We start from the raw sequence: 23,561 nt of genomic DNA, 5'->3' as shown, positions 1-23,561 counted from the left end.
CAAAACACACCTCGGAGGACACTCAAGGCAGTGGAGTACAGTTTATTATGCCAGAGGGTCCAAGGGGAATCAGTTCCCAACAAGGACCCTGATGTTTCTGAGAGGCCCAGTTTTATGGCCCCTGCTTCGTGACAGGTTACATGTTAGCAACCTCTCTGTTGTATATGACTGAGTTTTACAACAAACAGGTACTAGGAGAACAAACAATTAAGGTTAAAGGGGGGAAACAATGGTTATACATTAAGGCGGCGATGTCTCCTTGGTTAATCTAACAGGGGCAGCCTGAGCTCAACTACCATCTCCATTTGTCGTCTGTAGGGAGGGATGTCTCCAGGAGACCTGGTCTTCATTAGCAACTGTTTCCTCACCCTTGGGCAAAGTTCATGCCCATTTCACATCTTGCCTTTCAGATGGATGACAGGCTTCAAGATGGAGTCTCTCTTGCTTCTCCCACACTGGCCCCAACATTCCCCCGTCCTGATGCTCATCTTATCTTTAATGATGGGTGTCAGTCATGGGTATGCATTGTACATGGGGACTATGTAACTGCAGCAGGGCTGTCCGTCTGGAGGTTACACACTGAGTTATACACTGGAGAATACAAGGCCCGAAAATTAATATAATGATTAACAAAATAATTATGAAACGATTTTTCCACCAATCACCTTTGATCCAAGAAAATGCTGACATCCAAAAAGGAGGATTATCATTAGACATAGCTTTTACCTGGTTTTTCATGTCATCTAGAGTGGCTGACACGTTGCCAGACAAATCAGGAATATATACACAATATTCAACTTTAATTATAGCACAAGTCACTCCTTTGGCAGCTGTAAGTATGTCTAAGCCATTTGATTTTGAATCAGTGTCTTTCTCATTTGTATTTGTTCTCCATTTCAAGCTTGGATTGCCTTTGCATGATTGCCTTTGCCTTGGATTGCCTTTGTGTATTTCGTGAAGTTAGTTAGAGCTTCTACTTTAATCATAGTATCTGCTGTTCTTATAGATGGTGCGAACAAGCAGCTATGTAATCATACCATTGAAACATGGACCTTGCCCACCACACATGTAAATAAGGCAAATTTACTGGGGCTTGTTGTGAGGATGGCTTAATATGTCCATGAGCAAAGGCAAACCCTAAAGTGCAGCGGCTGACCCAACCAACTGGAAGCCAAGGCCATAAATTTGATCCACACAGTCATTGGCTGCCCTTAGGGGCCACCCATTGGATCACAGGATTGTTCTTCCAGTCTGAACCAGGCCAGTGAGCTGGTAAATCTGGGCGATAGGTGACCTCTAATATTTGTTCACATTGCTCTGAGGACAAGTATCCCACATATTTTACTTATTTTGGATCTATGGGATGGTCACCAAATCCAATATTCTGTTCCCTTTACTCCCAACAGATAGGGGCAGGGACAATAGGCTGGCCTTTTTCTGCAGTCATCCAAAAATATTCATCCCATATCTGGTAAAATTGTTCAAAGTACCTGATGGGTTGGTCCTTTTTACTGGGCATAGAGTTCTTTTTTTTTTTTTTTTTTTGAGTAAAAAGTATAGGCTTTTGTTACTTCTGTAAATCTTGTATTTACTTCAGATGTCACCCCATGGCCTTGATCAATCAGATTAGAGTCCAGTTTACACCAAGAAAGAAGTGACAGGTTGTGAGTTACCAAAGAAAGAAATGTTTCTCATTGTTGTCTCAAAAAGGAACAGAGGGGGCAAAAGTCCCCTCTGCAGAGGGGAGACATCCACCAAGGAAGTCCATCCATCACTGACAGCGGCATGGCCCCACAAGCCCAACAGTTAGAAGCGTTATGGAAGTTCGCATACAAGTGGGCCCAGGACAGGAACACGTTATCCTGAGTTTGCAGTCCCGGTAGGGTGGTCATGCCAATCAGGAACAGCAGAATCATCTGCAGCGGTTCCATCCTGGCTGTGTAGTCGTCAACAGGAGATGAGTCGGGTCTTCAGTGGTTCCTCTGGGTTAGTATGACTGGTCCAGTGTCCTTTTCCCTCCGCTGCTGTGTGGTAAATCCAGGGAGTGATACCTGCAACTTTAACTGCAGCGGGAGTGGTTAGTACAATAGTGTATGGCCCTTTCCAGGTGGGAGATAACTGCCGTTTCCAACCCTTTACCCATACTAAATCTCCTGATGAGTATGGGTGTATAACAGTACCTGAAGAAAAGGGAATTCTTTCTTGAACATAAGGGGTGATACCATGGATTACCTTCCCCAACTGTTCCAGTTGCTGCCACACCTCCACCCCTCCTCCTTGTAATAAATTTCCCTTTTCTTCCCAAATAATTGGGGAGGCCTCCCAAACATTATCTCATAGGGAGAATACCCATGTGACCAGGGGATCATTCTGATCCTCATTAACACAATGGCAGCACGTCCATCCAGGGGGCGCCGGTTTCTTGCACCTATTTTGCCAAAGCCACCAAGATGGTCCAGTTCATTCTCTCAACCGTTCCTAAGCTTTGTGGCCTGTATGCTGTGTGTAGTTTCCACTCAATATTTACTGCTTTGCAGACCAGTTGGAGTAATTCAGCCACAAATGCGGGCCCGTTATCTGATCCTATACTCAGAGGGAACCCAAACCTAGGAATAATGTCTCTCAGCAAGAATCGGGCCACTTCCTTCGCTTTTTCAGTCTTAGTGGGGTAAGCGTCTACCCATCCCGTAAAAGTACGTATCATCACCAGCAAATATTTGTATTCTCGGCATGGCTTTACCTCAGTGAAGTCCACTTCTAGATGTCCAAATGGAGTGGTCCCCTTTAATTGTATTTCAGGTGGCGCTGTCTCTTTTGGGGCTGGGTTATCCTTGGCCCAGGTTACCCATCGGTAGCATCTGCATACAAGGCTATTAGATGTGTTATGACAAAATAAAGGGCTAAAATCTCACAAGTCTTTGTTTTCCCTAAATGGTCGGATTGATGGAAATCTAGCTGAAATGCCAACCTAGAGGGGATGAAGAGTCTCCCATCTGAGAATTCCCACCATCCGTCCTCCCGCAGTGCTCCTTGCCCAGTTTGTGCCCAGATGGTTTCTTCCTTGTCACAGACTCCGACTGCTCGGGCAGTCAGTAGGCGAGACACCACAGGTGTTACCGTAAGTTTGGCTGCTATATTGGTCTTGGGCGGCTGCTTGCTGTGCCGGTTGGTCAGCCAGGCGGTTTCCTGTCACCTAAGGTGTGTGCACTCTCTGGTGGCCCCGCCAGAGGGTGCATTACTGCCACTGCAGCAGGTTCCCATACTGCTTCCAAGAGCAGCAGCGGTTCCTCTTCGTTTTTTTATTTCTTTGCCAGCTGTAGTTGATAGCGCCCTTTCTTTGTATATGGCCCCCTGTACTTGTAAGGTAGCAAAGGCACAGCGTGAATCACACTTTGCTCCTAACCCCCAAACTTGTCAACCCATCTCTAGAATGGATCCAGAGCCTAGATCTGCTGCCTCTGATCTATTATGTCTACTAAACCTGCCCAGAGCCCCTAAGTGTCTTCCATACTCTTATTTCTATTGCAAACTTATGCCAAATTCACCTTTGTTTTTATATTATTATACTATAAATAAAATATATTTATAGAACAAAGTATATTCTGTTTTATATTCTATATATTTGTTTTATAAAATATAAAATTATATTTTGTATTATAACTCAGTATGTAACAGCCTGAGTTACATGCTAGTGTTTCCTTGGGGGCTGTAATTGTAAGGAGGTAGGAACAAGGGTCCTTTCCGTCATAGGGGCTTCCCTATAGCTCAGTTGGTAAAGAATCTGCCTGCAATGCAGGAGACCCCATTTTGATTCCTGGGTCAGGAAGATCCCTGGAAAAGGGACAGGCTACCCACTTCAGTATTCTTCGGCTTCCCTTGTGGCTCAGCTGGTAAAGAATCTGCCTGCAATGTGGGAGACCTAGGTTTGATCCCTGGGTTGGGAAGATTCCCCTGGAAAAGGAAACAGGTACCCACTCTAGTACTCTGGCCTGGAGAGTTCCATGGACTGTATAGTCCATCGAGAAGCAAAGAATCAGACACAATAGAGCCACTTTCACTTTCAGGAACAAGGGTAGAGGAAGGAAGGAGGGAAGCAAATACAAGGTGCCATGCTATCCAGCTTATTACAGCTTCAAAACCTAGTTTATTTCTGAGAGAAACTATTTCAAGGTACTGTATCTTGCAATAGCCAAGAGATAGCAGCGGAGAGGAAATTTTTGTCTGCAAACTCTTTCTAATCTGCCATCTTATTTTGGTCCAAATGTATCCAATGGCTCACGCCACCCTTAAGCTCCTGAGGTATGTCGCCTGGAGCCTCTAGACAGTCACTGGAAAATCCAGAGCTTCCACGAGTTGGGTAGGAACTGTCCTAGAGCCCACAGCCCAATCCCTGCCCACACCCACCTTGAAGGTCTCCCCAGTCCCTGCCCTACCAAGGCTGGAAGCAAGTGGCAGGGGCTTTAAGATCACAGGAATAATTCAGCATTCCCATGGGTCACATTATTGAGAAAGTCAGCAACAGCCTGAAGCCTGAGACACAGTGGGCTGAATGTATGTGAAGGTATATAGCTGGAAGATAGTTTTACTCTCCCAGTGGACTCCCAACACAAGAATTGGCTTGGGCCCTGAGTGCTTCAGCTCTTAATCGATGCAGCTTTTTCAGTTCACGTATGCCTAGCTGTTTTACCAAAATATCAGAACACAGGTTGGAGTGAGGTTGGCTATACCGCTGCCCTGTGTTCTGGGAACTAGGTATGACCTTTGTCCCATCTGGAGCCCTCCCCCTTTTTTTGGCTGTGCTGCACAGTATGTGGGATCTTAGTTCCATAACCAGGGATCGAACCCTCACCCCTGCACTGGAAATGCGAAGTCTTAACCACTGGGCAGCCAGGGAAGACCCTGGAGCCCCTCCTTTTTGATGATTTCCTTCTCAACGGCCCCATGGCAGTGTCCTGCAGTGTAACCTCAGTCTGCCCACTAGGCATGACCTATATCTTCATCGCTCAATGAAGTAGAACCAAAACATGGGCCTTTTTTCTCCAGAAGTCTTCTCCAACTTATGTAAACCCTGAGTACATCAAGGAATCCAGCCCAAAACCATTCCAGCCAGAAATGTGAACAATTATCTCTGGAGGAAGGGTAACATCTACTCAACTGTTAGAACAGTATCTGAGCCCAAGGAGTCCAGTCTAGCTGAAATGACCTTTAAAGCAAGCTCTTGATATATATTATCAAACTGAGGGATACAGGCATTTTGTTACAACCTCAGATTATTCTGGCAATGGGTTAGCTAAGGATCTGGCCCAGGTCCTTAACTATGTAAAAGCCTGTAATCCTACAACTCACCTTGAGTTTCTCAGGTAACTATCAAAGGTTGTTTAGAGTCGCATCAGGACAGAGGACAAGAACTGCCTGCCACCCATGCCCCATCCCCAGATGATGAGCAAACACAAAAGCCGCATTCAGCTGCATGGAACAGGCACTTGCAGCAGCCATTGGCCCAGTTTTCCTCCTTCCTGCCACCTCCCCGTTTCCACACCAGCCTCAGTCACACTTTCTAGCCCTATTTTTAGCTCTGTTTTCAGCACTTGCCTCATAAGTGTAAGTGAATCAGTTGGGGTATAAGAGACAAACAGCCTTCTAGATGGTAAACATGTAATGTTTCCACATTTTCTCCCCTGATTCTCAGAGGAATGAAGTTTTAAAGTCACATGTTCCAATTTATGAGTTGGTTATGTGACTGTTCCTATTTAATGTAAGATACATTAGGAATCAAGAAAGCATAAACGTAAACTATTGCCTGGGTATTTGCATACCAGGCTGTGGTGTAGAAGGAAGCAAGAAGCTTAGGGGGGAAAAAGGAAAGAAGGAATAGTATCGGACTTCCCTGGTGGTACAGTGGATAGCACGTCCCCACCAATGCAGGGGACGGGGTTTGATTCCTGGTCTGGGAAGATTTCACTCGCTGCAGAGCAACTAAGCCCGTATACCACAACTGCTGAGGCCACATGCCACATCTACTGAGCCAGTGAACCTTCAGCCCATGCTCCACAACAAGAGAAACCACCACAATGAGAAGGCTGTGCACTGCAATGAAGAGTAGCTCCCACTCACTGCAAATAGAGAAAGCCCACACACAGCAAGGACCTACTGCAGCCATAAAGAAATTAATTAATTTAATTAAAAAATTTTAAAAAGAAGGAATAGTATCAAGGGTGCAGGCCATTGTTCACACAAACAGTATTTATATTCACCCACCCTTAACTGGAGACTGGGGAAGGAAATGGGAGGAAAACTTTCTTTTTTAAGTAATAAAAATACACTTTGTGATATATAAACAGTTCCCCTTTCTAATCTGTTCTCAAGCTTAAAGTTGAAAATCATCTGAAATTATCACCCCTCCATTTTCATTTGCACCTAATTTCCTCCTCTCAGCCTCTCAGAGACCTGTGCCATTCACAGGATTAATATTTACACATAGGATGTGTGAAACATTGAGTGGTTTCTTCAGTAATTTTCACCAGTGAGCACAGTTTGAAAAGAATTAGATGGTGCTTCCCATATAGACACATCCACAGAGGCACAATTGCAGACTTCCCTTTACTCAGTGACTAGTAAAGGAAATAAAAACAGTAAACACCACAAATAGGCAACAGGAAAAAAAAATCCACCCATCAACAGCAAGCAAACAGGGAAACACCAGGCAGCATTTAATAACACATGAGAAAGAAGTGTCTGCCAAGACAAGAAAGAGCGTCTGTATTGCCTAACATGCATCGTAGAGGTGATCCCCAAACTGCTGAAACAGTGCTAGGGAAAGAAGACATCTACAGAAGCCAGGAGAACCCTCCTAATAACCTCCAACTTGGGGAGGAAGAGAAGTTGGGGGGCTGTGTAAATTGTCAGCCAAGGAGAATCATGGGACATCCTTAGAGAATATATATCTGTGAAGGCAGATGCAGGATGCTATGGGGGATGGAGGAACATCCAGGAACTAGTCTTCTGGTGCCCCTGGCGGAGGGGAAAAGTAGGACAATAAGGCAGAAAGAGCAGAAATATACAGCATACAAGAAGCAGATGAAAAGTTCAGTCTAGAATAAGATATAAAGGAATAGAAGAAAATGCCATCTGCATGTGATTGCTCAAGATAGAACTTAATATGGAAATAAACTCAGTGGAACAAGAGCTACAAGACAAACGATGAAACAGCGCAGTTAGATGTAAAATACATTGCTAAAGCAAAGAAATAAACTGAGGACTCAAAGTGCATCATGTCCTAATACATAAATAAGAAACTGGAAGAAACAGAGTAGCCACAATTGCAAGCTGAATTATTGACAGAAAGGAAGGGCTATCCATAGCAAATGAAGAGGAGAAAGACAAACACAAAGTAGATGCTGAGAGCAAAGAAAAGTCAACCAGGGAATAACTGTGTCCCTAAACAAGACTGAGGACACAGAAGGGGGCGACAGAGGAGACGATGGTAGGACGGCATCACCCACTCAATGGACATGAATTTGAGCAAGCTTTGGGAGATTGTGGCGAAAGGAAAGCCTGGTGTGTTTCAGTTCATGGGGTTGCAAAGAGTCGGACACAACTTAGCAACTAAAAAACAACAACGAACAAAAACAGACACAAAGATACATTCAATCACTGTAACAAAGAGTCTGACAAGTCTGACTCCATTTTTTATGTGACTGCTGACAGCTTTCAAGACCTCTTCCCTTCTGACCCACATCTGAGCAAACTGATGAAGATGGCCCATTGCTCCCTCCTTTGGCTCTGGCAGGACATTCAAACCACGCAAGACCCCGACTGTGTGGGAGAACTGTCCTCCTGCCCCCCATCCCAAACACAATAAAACTCCAAGCCAGCCACCTTCCCTGCTCCCTCCAGACATTGCTGGACCTGTTGGGAGCCTGTCCTGCCCACCCCAGAAAGCCACATGCTGTGAGTAATAAACCTTTTCATGTCTTCTTAGAGCGTGTGTATGACACCATCAGTCTCAACAGCAAATGAAAACTGGGTTGGGGGGCTCTATCTCTCTTCTGTAAAATAGTCACAACAGATATACACTAGAAGACAATTTCCCTATCATGTGGGGGAAACTGACTCTTTACTTGGATGAAAGAGTAAAATTTTTATCAGGAAGAACCTGCTATAGAATGGTGATACTGGGGCGGGGGGTGAAATTCTGGTGAAATTATCACACTCTGAGTATAAAGGGGACATTCTTCAGTAATCTAGGTGAAAAAAGTAAATCACAAGAGAAAAGAAATCAACAAGTCTCAGACTGTCTATCAAGTCTTGAGAAAGGCGTATTAAGCTCAGCCATGATGCTATCCAATTATTAAAGCAAAAGTCAGATATTCTCAAATATGATTGTATTTGTAATTCTCAGAGTTCTTTTGGGAAAGCAATAGTTAAAAACAAGCCAACCTAAAGATTAACAAAATAAAGAACACAGGAATCAATATGCAACAACAAGTAGTGAACATTAAATCCATTTAGAAATGAGTTAAAATGGGAATTATGTTTACCAAATTAAATCTAAATATTTTAATGTTTGAAAATGTAAAATTAATATATAGCTAAGAGAGCTAATTTATATAATGTACATGATAAGTGAAATAAAATTGTAGGAGTACAGATTTCTTAACCTTTCATGGCATGGTATCAATCAGTTCTATCTTAAGTGAACTATATCACTTAAAAAATATATTAACTATAACTTCTTAATCTTTTTTTAATCTTTGCAAGGGTAACAACCTAGGGAGCTGTCATCTGAATATGGCTAATGGGCTATGAAAATATTTTGCTCCCTCATTTTCTTTGACCTACTCAGTGATGACATAGGCAATGTAATCAGAGAGATTTTTATTTTGAAAACAATACTAGCAATTTAATATCCATTGCTTGCTTCACAGGTCATATTGCCACTACTTCTAAAGCCACTTGAGTTTGTGACTTCTGCCTGAGAGGAATATTTTAGGAATACACATAGCTTTGTTAAAGAAACAACTTTTTTAAAAGAACAATTTCTTCCATTTCTTTTCCTTCTTTATCCACTTTTTTTTTTTTTCCCGAGATACCGAGTGTCCCAATCTGGGTCTCATGTTTTATTTTTATTTTTTTTAATCTCAGTTTTATTTCCTTATTTATTTTACTTTACAATATTGTTGTATTGGTTTTGCCATACACTGACATGAATCCGCTGTGGGTGTACATGTGTTCCCCATCCTGAACCCCCCTCCCACCTCCCTTCCCATCCCATCCCTCTGGGTCATCCCAGTGCATCAGCCCCGAGCACCCTATATCATGCATCGAACCTGGACTGGCAATTCGTTTCACATGTGATAATTTACATGTTTCAATGCCATTTCTTTTCCACTTTGATGAAGCTATTTCTATATAGCCATATACAGCTTTCAAACACTGCATATAGATTGAGACCTAGAAAAATATCCTTCTAGAGGTTTCTGGAATTTGGTTTTGCTAATGTTTACAGTATTATTTCTAGTTGGTAAGATTTTCTATAATTTTTTACCTTCTACTTTGTACTCTGTACTGCTTGAATTTCCAATTAATATAAAAACAAGAAAATCATTATTCAAAATACAATGAAAACAAAGTGAATTTGTTATGCATTCAGATCACTTTTTAATTTATTACTAAAAGAGGTCACATATAAAACAAGTTCTTTTAGTGACCCAAGCATTAACACCATTCTCATGGTAATTTGTAAGTAGTAGTAATTTATTAATTATTATCAAAATTTACTTAAGTTTTTTTGTGTTCAAGGAAAGGTCCAAAATAAATGATGAACACTACTTGAGTTGAAAAGAATGTAATCGTACGTCTCTCCAGTATAACTACCTGCTATTTACCCAAGATTTTAAAAGCTTTCTCTATACTGTTTGCTTAGATTGGTAAATTGACCAGACGGCATAGTTGCTATCCCCCGGAACGGTCAGCATAGTATTATTAAAGACAAAGCAGAGCTTCTCACCAGCCAAATAGCCAGAGCGGACCCAACCTGCCTGGTTAAAGTCACACGTAACAGCAAGGGGTTTGTCTGACTCTTTGCCCAGTTTCCTCATTGTTCCAGCCACACACCTGTCCATTCTCAGTTCTATATCTAGAATTAAGTAGTGTCTCTTTTGCAATCTGAATAAAGTATGGATTTTAGTTAATAGTAATGTATCAGGTTTGATTCATTAACTGTAATAAATATGCTATATTAACCTAAGATGTTATTAACGGGAGAAGTGGGGTGTGAGGTACATGGGAACTCTTTGTAATGTCCTTGCAATTTTTCTGTTTTCTAAAACTCTTTTAGAAAAAAATTATTTTTAAAAAACCTATTAGCTATTTGCAACTTTTTCAATTATAAAGGAAACACTGCTGTCAAAACACACATATAAAACTTAGAAACATCATCTCCTTGTGCTTTCTCAGAGCAGCATCACTAGAGCACAGGGATTGTTGGGGGTGATGTGCTGTGTAGCCCATTTCCTTCCCCAGGAAAGTGGGCTGTATGCCCTCAGCTGCTGAGAAGGTTGCTATCACTCTAAGCTGTCAGCCTTCTCCAGAGATCTCCTCTCCTAAAGAGCCCCATCCAGCTTAAGGTCACATCCATTTCTCAGGGCAGCCTGTCTCCAATTTCTATAAGGTAAATGCTCCTACCACGGCCCATTTCAAACCAGCCTTGTCAATGAATGCACACCTGCAAAATCTCCTCTCTGGAGATAGTAGGAGCCAGCTGCGGGACACCTCTGTGTCTCCCTGAGGTCAAACAGGGACAAAGTCAGAGCACCATTTCCACTCCAGAGCTTCCTGGGGCCCCCTGAGTGCTTGGTCTGCCTGTATCACAGTCCTCTCTCTCCCTCCAGCTCGTCCTGCTTTCTTCCCACCCCTTTCCAGGTGCTGAACTCAAGAGCCTTTCTTAACCAACTTCCTCCATGCCAACTGAAGCTCAAATTCTACTTCCCGGGGAATCCAATCGCAGCAGAGATTCTTATTGGACAAATTTTCAGGATAATTACTCAGTGGTTGCTCAGGCACTTGAAGACAATACTGATGGTGATGATGGTGGTAGTGGTGATTATGGTGATGGGAAGACAAAGGAAAGGAAAAGTTTTGTCTGATAGATTCTTGAATTTTATTTGAACAAGGGTTTGGGATATTTTGTCAGGTGGGACTGAAAAAAATAAAATGATAGCCAAGCATTTTAATGAAAAGAATTTATGTTACTCTCTAGGAAATCCAGAGGACCTTTCCTAACCATGCCAACTTTGCTTTCATATTCCCCTTAATACATAATGCATGATGTCTATCACCTTCATCCAACGTGCATTTATGCCGCATCTTCTTTGTGCTAAGCTCTGTGCTAAGGCTCTGGTGTCCAGAAAGCACAGTCCCAACTTCCCTATGCAGATTACCCCATGTGAAATGATGGGCTTGATGATATCAATAACCTCAGATACGCAGATGATACCACCCATATGGCAGAAAGCAAAGAAGAACTAAAGAGGCTCTTAATGAAAGTGAAAGAGGAGACTGAAAAAGCTGGCTTAAAACTCAATGTTCAAAAAACGAAGATCATGGCATCTGGTCCCATCACTTCATGGCAAGTAGATGGGAAAACAATGGAAACAGTGAGACACTTATTTTCTTGGGCTCCAAAGTCACTGCAGATGGTGACTGCAGCCACGAAACTAAAAGATGCTTGTTTCTTGGAAGAAAAGCTATGACCAACCTAGACAGTATATTCAAAAGTAGAGACATCGCTTTGCCAATAAAGGTCCGTCTAGTCAAAGCTATGGCTTTTCCAGTAGTCATGTATGGATGTGAGAGTTGGACTGTAAAGAAAGCTGAGCACTGAAGAATTAATGCTTTTGAATTGTGGTGTTGGAGAAGACTCTTGAGAGTCCCTTGGACTATAAGGAGATCAAACCTAAAAGTCCATCCTAAAGGAAATCAGTCCTGAATATTCATTGGAAGAACAGGTGCTGAAGCTGAAACTCCAATACTTTGCCCACTTGATGCAAAGAACGAGTTACTGGAAAAGAGCCTGATGCTGGGAAAGATGGAAGGTGGGAGGAGAAGGGGACGACAGAGGATGAGATGGTTGGATGGCATCACCGACTCAATGGACAAGAGTTTGAGCAAGCTCCAAGAGTTGGTGATGGACAGGGAAGCCTGGTGTGCTGCAGTCCATGGGGTCACAAAGAGTTGGACACAACTGAGTGACTAAACTGAACTGAACTGACTTCCCTAGTGGTCCAGTGGTTGCGACTCTGTTTCCAGTGTAGGGGGCACAGGTATGATCCCTGGCTGGGGAAATGAGGTCCCACATGCCAAAAATAAAATAAACAAATAAAAAACAAAAAAAAACACAGTCCTCCTGATAAGGAAGTTACAAACTGATGTAATGAATGTGAGGTCTAAAAAAAGACAATACAAAGAAAGAAGTACCATGATTGATGTGAGCATGGGGCAGGGTAGATGTTCTGAATACACAATGATAGCCACCATTTATCAAGCTACACTTACTGTGTGCCCAGCATTGTTTTGAATGCTTTGCGAGCATTGTTTCATTAAATCCCACAACAACCCTGTTGGCAGGCCCACTCTCAGATAAGGAAACTCACAATGAGAGTCTGAGTGGTTTTCCCACAGTGATTCAGTAAGCTGTGCGTTGAGCCAGGATTTGGATCCCACATGCTAATTCAAGACCTAGGACTCCTAACCTTGGTCCTGCTGAGAGATGGAAAATGACTGAATCTAACAAGGAGTATGCAAGTGGGCTGAAGACAGAAACTCTGTGATGAAAGAATAACAAAAAGACCACAAAAGAGACTGGGAAATAACAGTCGAGAGGAAGGAGGGGAAAGAAGGCAGGGTAGAGGTGGTCCAAAAGGCAGAGGAGAGCCTGTAGAGTCAAATGCCAAAATAGAAGATTTAAAGGGCCTGGTGGCTCAAACGGCAAAGCATCTGTCTACAATGCAGGAGACCTGGGTTCGATCCCTGGGTCAGGAAGGTTCCCTGGAGAAGGAAACGACAACCAGTAGTCATGTATGGGTGACTACTCCAGTACTCTTGCCTAGGAAATCCCATGGACAGAGGAGCCTGGTGCAGGCTACTCTGTCCATGGGGTCGCAAAGAGTCAGACACGACTGAGCAGCTTCACTTCACTTCAAAGGTCCAGGGACTTTACCCACAGTGCCATCCTTGGGGATTTTGGTTGACTAGGGGGAAGGCAGAACTGATTTCAGATAGCAGTGAGTTGAGAAATGAGTAAATAAGTGACTGGGAAATGGACACAGTGAGTGTTGAATATTATTTCTAGAAGCTCAGTTTTGGGGAAAAGGGGAGGGGTCAATAGACAGGATCAGAGACTTTTCTATAACAGGTTTTGCTTTGGTTTTTCTAAGAAGGGAGAGACTTGAAGATGGGTAGTGTGATGACACTGAGTTAACCTGCCTCGCTTCTCTTTCACCTTTTCTTGCAACAGCCCCTGATTTTATCTGAGCTAATCCCCTTCTCCCACTCTATGCTGTTTGATGGAACTGCTATACTGGGCAGGTTCTGACCTCAGGGACTAACTGACACCAGGACCAAAAAAAAAAAAAAAAATGCTTAGAGTTGATTCTCCCCCACAATGATGAGGAGTCCAGCTCCTGTTTGGAAAAAAAAAAAAACCTACACGTGACTTTTCAGGCCTGACCATGAGTGATTACAAGAGCTCTCCTTGGGTGCCTCATGGGGAAGGCCACCCTCCCTGCCCTCCTGGACTGGGTACACGGTCAGTTCAGTTCAGTCACTCAGTCATGTCCAACTCTTTGTGACCCCATGGACTGCAGCATGCCAGGCTTCCCTGTCCATCACCAACTCCCCAAGCTTACTCAAATTCATGTCCATTGAGTCGGTGATGCCATCCAACCATCTCATCCTCTGTGGTTCCCTTCTCCTCCTGCCTACAGTCTTTCCCAGCATCAGGGTCTTTTCCAATGAGTCAGTTCTTCATATCAGGCGGCCAAAGTACTGGGATTTCAGCTTCAGCATCAGTTCTTCCAATGAATATTCAGGACTGATTTTCTTTAGGGTGGACTACTTTGATCTTGCAGTCCAAGGGACTCTCAAGAGTCTTCTCCAACACCAAAGTTCAAAGGCATCAGTTCTTCAGTGCTCAGCTTTCTTCATAGTCCAACTCTCACATCCATACACGACTACTGGAAAACAATAGCCTTGACTAGATGGACCTTTGTTGGCAAAGTGATATCTCTGCTTTTGAATATGCTGTCTAGGTTGGTCATAGGTTGGTCTAGGTTGTCTTTTCTTCCAAGACACAAGCATCTTTTAATTTCATGGCTGCAGTCACCATTTGCAGTGATTTTGGAGCCCAAGAAATAAAGTGTCTCACTGTGTCCATTATTTCCCCATCTATTTGCCATGAAACGATGGGACCGGATGCCATGATCTTAGTTTTCTGAATGTGAGTTTTAAGCCAACTTTTTCCACTATTCTCTTTCACTCTCATCAAGAGACTGTTGAGTTCTTCAGTTTCTGCGGTAAGAGTGGTATCATCTGCATATCTAAGATTATTGATATTTCTCCCAGAAATCTTGATTCCAGCTTGTGCTTCATCCAGCCTGGCATTTCACATGATGTACTCTGCATATAAATTAATAAGCAGGGTGACTATATGCAGCCTTGACATGCTCCTTTCCTGATGTGGAACCAGTCTGCTGTTCCATGTCCAGTTCTAACTGTTGTTTCTTGACCTGCATACAGATTTCTCAGGAGGCAAGTTAAGTGGTCTGGTGTTCCCATCTCTTTGAGAATTCTCCATTGTTTGTTGTGATCCACACAGTCAAAGGCTTTGGAATAGTCAATAAAGCAGAAGTAGATGTTTTTCTGGAACTGTCTTGCTTTTTCAATGATCCAGTGGATGCTGGCAATTTGATCTCTGGTTCCTCTGCCTTTTCTAAATTCAACTTGAACATCTGGAAGTTCATAGTTCACATACTGTTGAAGCCTGGCTTGGAGAATTGGGTTTTGGAGTCAGGGCCTCTCAGACCCTGTGCTTTGCACACTTGCATTCCTAGCCCCAGGGCCTTCAATCGTTAGTCTCTTTATCTGAGGCCTTGAGCAGACCTCTGCCAAACTCACATTACTGGGAGGAGGAGGGATTCCTGAAGATAGATTTCCCCACTCTGGCTCAATACCCAGTATTCGTCCACTCCTAATCCTCACCCACTATCCCCTACCCAACCCAGGGTCCATAAAGCTGTAGGAGCCTCTTGTTCAGGATTTGTGGACAGTAAGATGCCCCCCAAGACTGCCCAGATCTACCTAATCCTCCTCGGTGGGGAAAAGAGAATGGGGTGGCAGGGGGCTGGTGCTTTGGTTGGTTTTAGCCCGTTGCATATGACCATACAAGGGAACATACCCCTTGCATATTCCCTTGTAGCTCAGTTGGCAAAGAATCTGCCTGCAATGCAGGAGACCTGAGTTTGATTCCTGGGTCAGGAAGATCCACTGGAGAAGGAAATGGCAACCTACTCCAGTATTCTTGCCTGGAAAATCCCATGGACAGAGTAGCCTGGCAGGCTACAGTCCATGGGGTTGCAAGAGTCGGACACAACTTAGCGACTAAATCACCACCACCACCATTTTACCATCGCAGTAAGTGATAATGACTTAACTCTTCCCTTTTCGGCTCCTTAATCAGCTGCTCTGACTCCTGACAACTTAGCTCTCTCTCCCAGCTCCGCGAGCTCCGAACAGTTTGTCCTGAGGACACTGTGTTCTGTGCGCTGCTCCCCAACTCCACACAGCACCTGCTTTTTCCAAAGTAGACTCTTGTTCAGTTCATTACCTCACATGTGGTGGGCCCGTTCCTGGCCTAAATTAGCCAGAACTGTTTGCAGTTGAAAACCATAGCTGACGTGCGCACGTCTAAATGCTGATCATGAAAAGCCAACAAAGACTAAGAGACACGGAAAAGAAAGAGAAATCAGAGCTTAATACCGTGGGGCTCCAGATGAGTCAGGGAAACTGGATCCAGAGGTCATTCTAACTGACTGGACTTAGGCAGGAGAGAACATAGAGAGTGGGGGCAAGAAGAAAATAGAGATTTTTATGAAGATTTGAGGCAGGGGAGATAGTCAGGATGTCAAAGATATCTGTGTTGGGAGACCTCTATCCTTTCTAGGAAAGATGAAACATTGCTCAGATGATGAAGAGGTGGTGAGTTTAGATGGCTAAAGCTTAAATGGTTGGCATTCACATTCATGGCAATGTGAATGACTGAGGAGCTTCTTGGGTCAAAGGAGGCATTGCCATGGGAACAGGTAACAGCATCAGTCTGCATAACTGGTACCTTCACCACAGACAGCTTGAGAAAGGGACATAGACGGAATCACACATTTTATTTGAAATATTTTCTAAACTTGATATTTTTGCTAAATGTAGCCTTTGTTTTCAGGTTACCCTGATGGCGCTTGTGATAAAGAACACACTTGCCAATGCAAGAGATGTGGGTTCAATCCCTGGGTCAGGGAGATCCCCTGGAGGGAGGGCATGGCAATCCACTCAAGTATTCTTGCTTGGAGAATCCCATGGACAGAGGAGCCTGCCAGGCTAGAGTCCAAGGGGTTGCAAAGAGTCAGACACGACTGAAGCGACTTAGCACAACACAGCCTTTGTTTTCAGTTATAACTTTGAAGCAAAAGAAAACGCCAGACTAAAAATGTGTTTACCAAAGTGAAAGACTGTCATAAATTTGGGAACATTAAATTGAGAATTTGCAATAAATTTGCGGGGAGCGGGAACCCCAAATCTGTTTCAATAGAGGTGTCTCAGTTTTGTTCTCTGCATAAAACTTAAAGTACATATGGCTGGCCACCAGAGGGAGCCAAAACCAAGCATACAACTTTTTCTACAAAGCTTTTTAGGAAAGTGAATTATTAAAAACTGCAAAATGCAAATGAACTTCATCTTCCAAGAATACATGCAAAAGTTGTAGAAATCATGCAATTTAATGCTACTCTGATGCCAAATACATTAGAAAAAAATTCAAACTAGAAGAGAATTCTGAATCTCAAGTAGATCAAAAAAGCAGCATTCCTCCCTGCCTCCCTCCCTGTCTCTTTTTCTCTCCTCACTCTGGGGCTGGGCTGTAATAACTCCCCAAAGCTAGGTCATTTGTATTCCACTTCAGTGAAAACATTCTGTGAGTTGTATCAACACTTTCTCAGCCACTGCTACAGGGAGCATACTGGTTAGAGGTATGTTGACAAGAAACAGGTCTGACTCAGACCTCTTAATTCAGGCTTCAAGTATAACTTGGGAGAGGCGAAACATTTCTAGCGGAAGTTTAGTTTTTAAAAAATTGCTGCCATTAAACAGATATCTTTCCATTTTGTGCATAGTATGTGTGTTAGTTAGGATAGTTTGTTTATAAGCAAGAAAATCCAACTTTGGCTAACTTAGAGGGGAAAGGAGTTTATTGAAAGGATATTGGTTTCTACTATCCTTTGAACAGTTTATAACTAAAATCTGGGGAAAATTTTATACTGAAACTGATAATTAGAGTTTATTTCGAACTAACTTATGTTCACAAATTTGAAAATGTGGATTAAATGGATAAATCCTAGAAAAATAAAACTCTCCAAAATTGGCATTAAGATAGAATAAAATAGAATATAACTGTTTTTATAAATGCATATATTATTAAATACCTTCTTATAAAAACCAACCAACCAGCCAACCTCAGATCCAATGGCTTCACTGGTAAGTTCCAGCAAATATTTAAAGAAACCACAGTCATCTGAAACAAAGCCTTCTAGAGAAGAAAAAATGGATAGGAATGCACAATTCCTTTTGTGAGATGAGCATTACCTCCATATCGAAGACCACAAGGGACTTCCACTTCCAGAGAGATAAGTAGAAGGGCTTTTGTCTGTTTCTCTCAGTAAGCATAGGTTAAAAGAATGGACATGTTAAATAAAACAACGGATGACTCTGAACAATTGAGAGAGGTAGGCAGACTGAATAGGGACCTTGGATCCAAGAAATGACACAGTTTAAGTAGCCTGGGTTTTCTTTCTGCTTCATATATGCCAGGTTTAAGACATTTTTTCTTATTAATTTTATCCTTAGCACCTAGTAAAGTAACTGGCAGATAGGTACTTGATGAACGAACAAATGAATGGTCAGTAAGTAGCATATTTATTAAGCACTCAGGGCTATTGAATTCACTATCAAAGGAAAAACAATTAAAATCAGTCCCTGATCTCTTTGAATTTGCTATAACTGGTTTAAGCACTGGCCAATTTTAAAAGAACCATAGAGAGTGAGGAGGGAAATGTTGCCAAAACTACTAACTATGAACACAAAATAAACTACTTGTTAGACATGAACAGTGATGATGAAACAGTCATATTCCTTCCACAGAGTGAAAAAAAAATTATTATGGAAAAAGCAAAATTTTCAGAAATCTGTGAATATGAAAAAGAATTTCCCATATCTAAGATTAAAGCATAGATTATGAAAAAGAAAGTATGAAAACTGGTTTGGCAACATAATATATTTAGAGTACTGTTCAAACTAACCTGGAAATTGTAGTATGTCATTAGAGACACCACAGAGAAGGAAGGAAAAAGAAATAGTAGAAGGGGGAAAAGCAAGATGTAGAGATGTTTTTAATTATTTTATACAAAGTGAAAAGTGAAAGTGAAGTTGCTCATTTGCGTCCAGCTCTTTGTGACCCCATGGACTGTAGCCTGCCAGGAATTCTCCAGGCAAGAATACTGGAGTGGATTGCCATTTCCTCCTCCAATGGATCTTCCTGACCCAGGGATCAAGCTCAGGTCTCCCACATTGCAGGCAGACTCCTTACCATCTGAGCCACTGCTGCTGCTGCTGCTGCTAAGTCGCTTCAGTCGTGTCCGACTCTGTGCGACCCCATAGATGGCAGCCCAACAGGCTCTCCCATCCCTGGGATTCTCCAGGCAAGAACACTGGAGTGGGTTGCTAGGGAATCCTATTTTATACAGGATATATGCTAATGGAAAGCACTCAATGCTGAGAACATACCAAATGTCCATAAATACTAGACAATCAAGAAAGTCACACATCGAGGGCACCTGCTATGATAGAAGAGCTGCTTTACTGTGCTCCCAGGGGAGTGGTGGCAGTGTTGTCCACGTGAAAGGTACCCCTGGACAAAGCAGCCAATTGTTTGCATGGCCAAACAGTGCAGTCCTGCCCACATAAGTGTTTACATTTCTAATGCATAATAGAACTACAATCCATGATAGCCACAAAATGTCCAAGTTGGCATTGTTCATTTTCCAGGACAAGCAAATAAATACATAAAGGAGAGCTTACATGATTTTTCTATGAATTCACATCCCAAGGTTCATACCTGTAAGAGATCCAGGATACTGGATTTTGGCGTTGGGGGTGGGGGGTGGGTGTGGATGGATTGTCTCAGATGCTGTATGGATTCTCTTACAAATTAGATACAGATAAGTTCAGTTCAGTTCAGTCGCTCAGTTGTGTCCGACTCTTTGCGACCCCATGAATCACAGCACGCCAGGCCTCCCTGTCCATCACCAACTCCCAGAGTTCACTCAGACTCACGTCCATCGAGTCAGTGATGCCATCCAGCCATCTCATTCTCTGTCGTCCCCTTCTCCTGCCCCCAATCCCTCCCAGCATCAGTCTTTTCCAAGGAGCCAACTCTTTGCATGAGGTGGCCAAAGTACTGGAGTTTCAGCTTTAGCATCATTCCTTCCAAAGAACACCCAAGACTGATCTCCTTTAGAATGGACTGGTTGGATCTCCTTGCAGTCCAAGGGACTCTCAGGAGTCTTCTCCAACACCACAGTTCAAAAGCATCAATTCTTCAGCACTCAGCTTTCTTCACAGTCCAACTTTCACATCCATATATGACCACTGGAAAAACCATAGCCTTGACTAGACGGACCTTTGTTGGCAAAGTAATGTCTCTGCTCTTCAATATGCTATCCAGGATGATCATAACTTTCCTTCCAAGGAGTAAGGTCTTTTAATTTCATGGCTGCAATCACCATCTGCAGTGATTTTGGAGCCCAAAAAAATAAAGTCAGTCAGCAGAAACAGTTTTCACTGTTTCCCCATCTATTTCCCATGAAGTGATGGGACCAGATGCCAGGATTTTTGTTTTCTGAGTGTTGAGCTTTAAGCCAACGTTTTCACTCTCCTCTTTCACTTTCATCAAGAGGCTTTTTAGTTCCTCTTTACTTTCTGCCATAGGGTGGTGTCATCTGCATATCTGAGGTTATTGATATTTCTCCTGGCAATCTTGATTCCAGCTTGTGCTTCTTCCAGCAAACCATGGAAAATTCTGAAAGAGATGGGAATACCAGACCACCTGACCTGCCTCTTGAGAAACCTATATGCAGGTCAGGAAGCAACAGTTAGAACTGGACATGGAACAACAGACTGGTTCCAAATAGGAAAAGGAGTACGTCAAGGCTGTATATTGTCACCCTGCTTATTTAACTTCTATGCAGAGTACACCATAAGATACAGATAAACTATTCTGCAAATCAATGAGATATGACATTCTATTTGCATTGGAATAAATCCTTGTGTAAAGGAGTACTGAGTGACTTTAAATCCCTTGGTTGATATTTTAATCAACATGTGAAACCACTTTCCTTACAATTTCTATACATATTCATGAAGACACACAGTCAACACTGAAAGATCACCAAGCAGAAAGAGAAAAAAATCCTATTACACTGACACAACAATTTCCTTAATGTAATCAAATGGTACAGCTCTATTCCTTTAATCTGAATTCAGCTCAAATAACTAAAAAGCTTTGTTCACTCTCGGATAGAACTAGACACTTACAAAATAAGTTTCTGACAATTCACATCAATTTATTTTTGCAATAATCATTTAGTGCAAGCGGCTTTTTAAAAAATGCATTGAATTAGCATTAGATCAAGATGAAATAAACTGATTCACAAAAAAAAGCACTTCACCAAAGGTTTTACTAGGCTTCCTTAACAGCAGTATGAGATGTCTGCTTAATAAATATGTGCATTTATTTATTTTTTGCTTTACTTGGGAAACTTACCAATGTAACTTGCCAATACGTGTTTTAAACCAGATCCTCTCATCTAATGTTTAAGACAGTAGAACAAGAGGAGACAAAAAGGAACGGCAGTTTAACGTTCCTTTGCCTGATTATTTTTAATATGAAAATGAGTTTTCGCTGGACAAGATACAGATACAGATTGAACGGTGAGGTTAATATGAACCAGTTCAGTGTCTATTCCCCCATTTCAAAAGTCTATCACTGAAAAGTAGTTTACCATGTTCATGTTGATTCTAAGTGTTCTAGATTTGAAGTGACCAAATACATGAATGTTAATAAAAATATTTTTTAATTTAAAAAATATATATAATAAGGCAGTTTTCTCAAACTTACCTGGTCATGAGACCTACTTGGGGGTGCTGGTTTTAAAGTATGGATTCCCGGGCCTCCTCCCTAGAGATTCTGATTCCTGAAGTACAGGGTGGGGCTCAGGAAGGCACATTATCAGAAGCACCTGGATGAGCTTTACAATCAGGTCAATTAGGGACCTATGTGGTGTCATGACAACTGACCTAGTCTTAGGGTTCAAAACGCTAAGATTGCCAGGGCTTCTGTTAGTCCTTAACTGAGTCATTTTAATCTGAGTCTAAATTTCCTCAAGTGCTAAAAAAAAAAAAGAAGGAAGACTGTTTTCAGTCTATAGACTCTGAGGACAGGACCAGCTGAGCTCTGCTCACAGCTCCCTCCTCATGCCTGGTACAGAAGAGCCTCTTGGTTATTACCTGTTGATAAATCCCTAGTTAGACAACCTGTAAGTTTCCTTTTCGACTTTAAAATTGCATGATTCTAAAATAAATCAGGAAACAATTCACTTGGTCAGTCATTTACAAAATAATAATTATTCTCAAAACAAAACATAATATAAACCAACAAAAAAGCCCCAATTTCGTTGGACTGGTCTCAGGGCTGTATGTTCCTGATGGGCATTTCAAAGGACCTGACTAGGGTGATTTGATTTCTTCCTCCCAGGACTGTGAAGGTTAAAGTTAGTGAATTGGGAGCACAGAGTACAAAGTTGAATCTAGAAAATCCAGTAAGTTCTGTGAAAAACAGAGTCGGTTCCCCTGCTACACACATAGGGATACTGGCGTCACAGCATAACTTGCAGGATTTTTGTTACTTTAGTCCCAAAACATTCTGTTAAGTAACAAGTCCAGAATTACCACGAACCTTCCCTGGCATGTGGATTGTATGGTAATAAGTACTTTTGAAACTGATTAAACAGGAAAAATAAACTCTGGAAACTATATGTTTCCAGTCTCCACACAACAGCGTCAATCTCACCTGGGCAATGCAAATTCTTTTTTTTTTTTTTAAGAGCAGCAGTACTTTTATTGGACAGAACTTTATAATTTACAAAAATGACTTCCATTCTCATGGCACTTTTTAAAAGAGGATTTAATAAAATTAAAATACTGAACAGCTCTTTCTGTGGAAAAAAGAATGCGATAACGGCTGCCATTTTGAAAGGACAACATTCTCTCGAGGGGTCTGGCTGCAATCGCCATCCTTCTTCCTCAGCAGCATCTTCTGGAACAACAAACAAGACACTGTGTGGTCCTAATCTTCAGCTGAAGATTTCAGAGCCCCCGTAAACCTTCATCTGCAGCAACCAGCTCAGTTAATCCCATTTAGACGTTTTCCTCCTCATGTAACTGTGTCCCTCACTATCAATAGCTTCATAGAGGTCCTTCTCATTCTCCCGCGTTGCATGTAGGTAACCGATATAAGCCACGCAAAGCGAAAGGGTTATTAATCCGAAAGCCATTACAGGTTTGTTAGGTTTAATGAAGAGCTCTGGATTCACAGCTCGAAATAAGGTTGTGGTGCCGACCCCTCTGAGCCCTACGTTTCCCAGGTCTTTCTCCTTGGGCGGCTCCTTTTCAAAGGCTGGAGGCTCAGGCGCTGAAGACATCTTGACTAACGATGATGTAATACTTTGGTGAAAAACTTAGTCCTTAGATATTCATTTTGAAATAAGCATCTGTCGCGGGGTCACCTCGTCTGCCCGCCCGCCGCACTCCGTCTCCGGAATGCAAATTATTGAGCTCTACCCCAGACCTAACAAATGAGAAACTCTGGGGGTGAGGCAGAAAAATCTAACATGTTACCAGTCTCCCAGGTGATTCTGATGTACACTGAAGGACGAGAACCACTGAGTTAAACAGGACTCATAAAAACAAATCCAAAGTAAGCTGAATACAAGTTTCTATAAAGCTCCAACAATGAATCAGAATTGAAAAAAAAAATCACACCATGTATCTACTCAGTTGGGTATCAACACAATCAGTCAACACACAGCAACATGCTTCCACAGAATAATTTAAGTTTCCTCCTTTTGGAAAAAAAACAATTCTGAAATAGTGATCCTGAAATGAAAAACAATGTAAATCAATGA

The 23,561-nt window shown here is 42.2% G+C and overlaps 1 protein-coding gene across 1 annotated transcript; it reads right to left on the bottom strand.

Annotated features, from left to right (window-relative positions):
* On the bottom strand, positions 22,468 to 23,186 carry LOC102180215 (small integral membrane protein 8-like). The gene has a single exon (XM_005682738.3). It carries the CDS (start codon positions 23,076 to 23,078, stop codon positions 22,785 to 22,787), a length of 294 nt encoding a protein of 97 aa, XP_005682795.1. The 5' UTR covers positions 23,079 to 23,186; the 3' UTR covers positions 22,468 to 22,784.

The sequence above is a fragment of the Capra hircus genome, chromosome 7 (assembly GCF_001704415.2).
Source record: "Capra hircus breed San Clemente chromosome 7, ASM170441v1, whole genome shotgun sequence".
NCBI lineage: Eukaryota > Metazoa > Chordata > Mammalia > Artiodactyla > Bovidae > Capra > Capra hircus.
Note: the sequence above shows the minus strand (reverse complement) of the source record. Positions and strands in the feature narration are given on the sequence as shown.

What these genes read in the sequence shown, in the direction of transcription:
- LOC102180215 (XM_005682738.3), bottom strand. Translation starts at nt 23,078, where the DNA reads ATGTCTTCAGCGCCTGAGCCTCCAGCCTTTGAAAAGGAGCCGCCCAAG.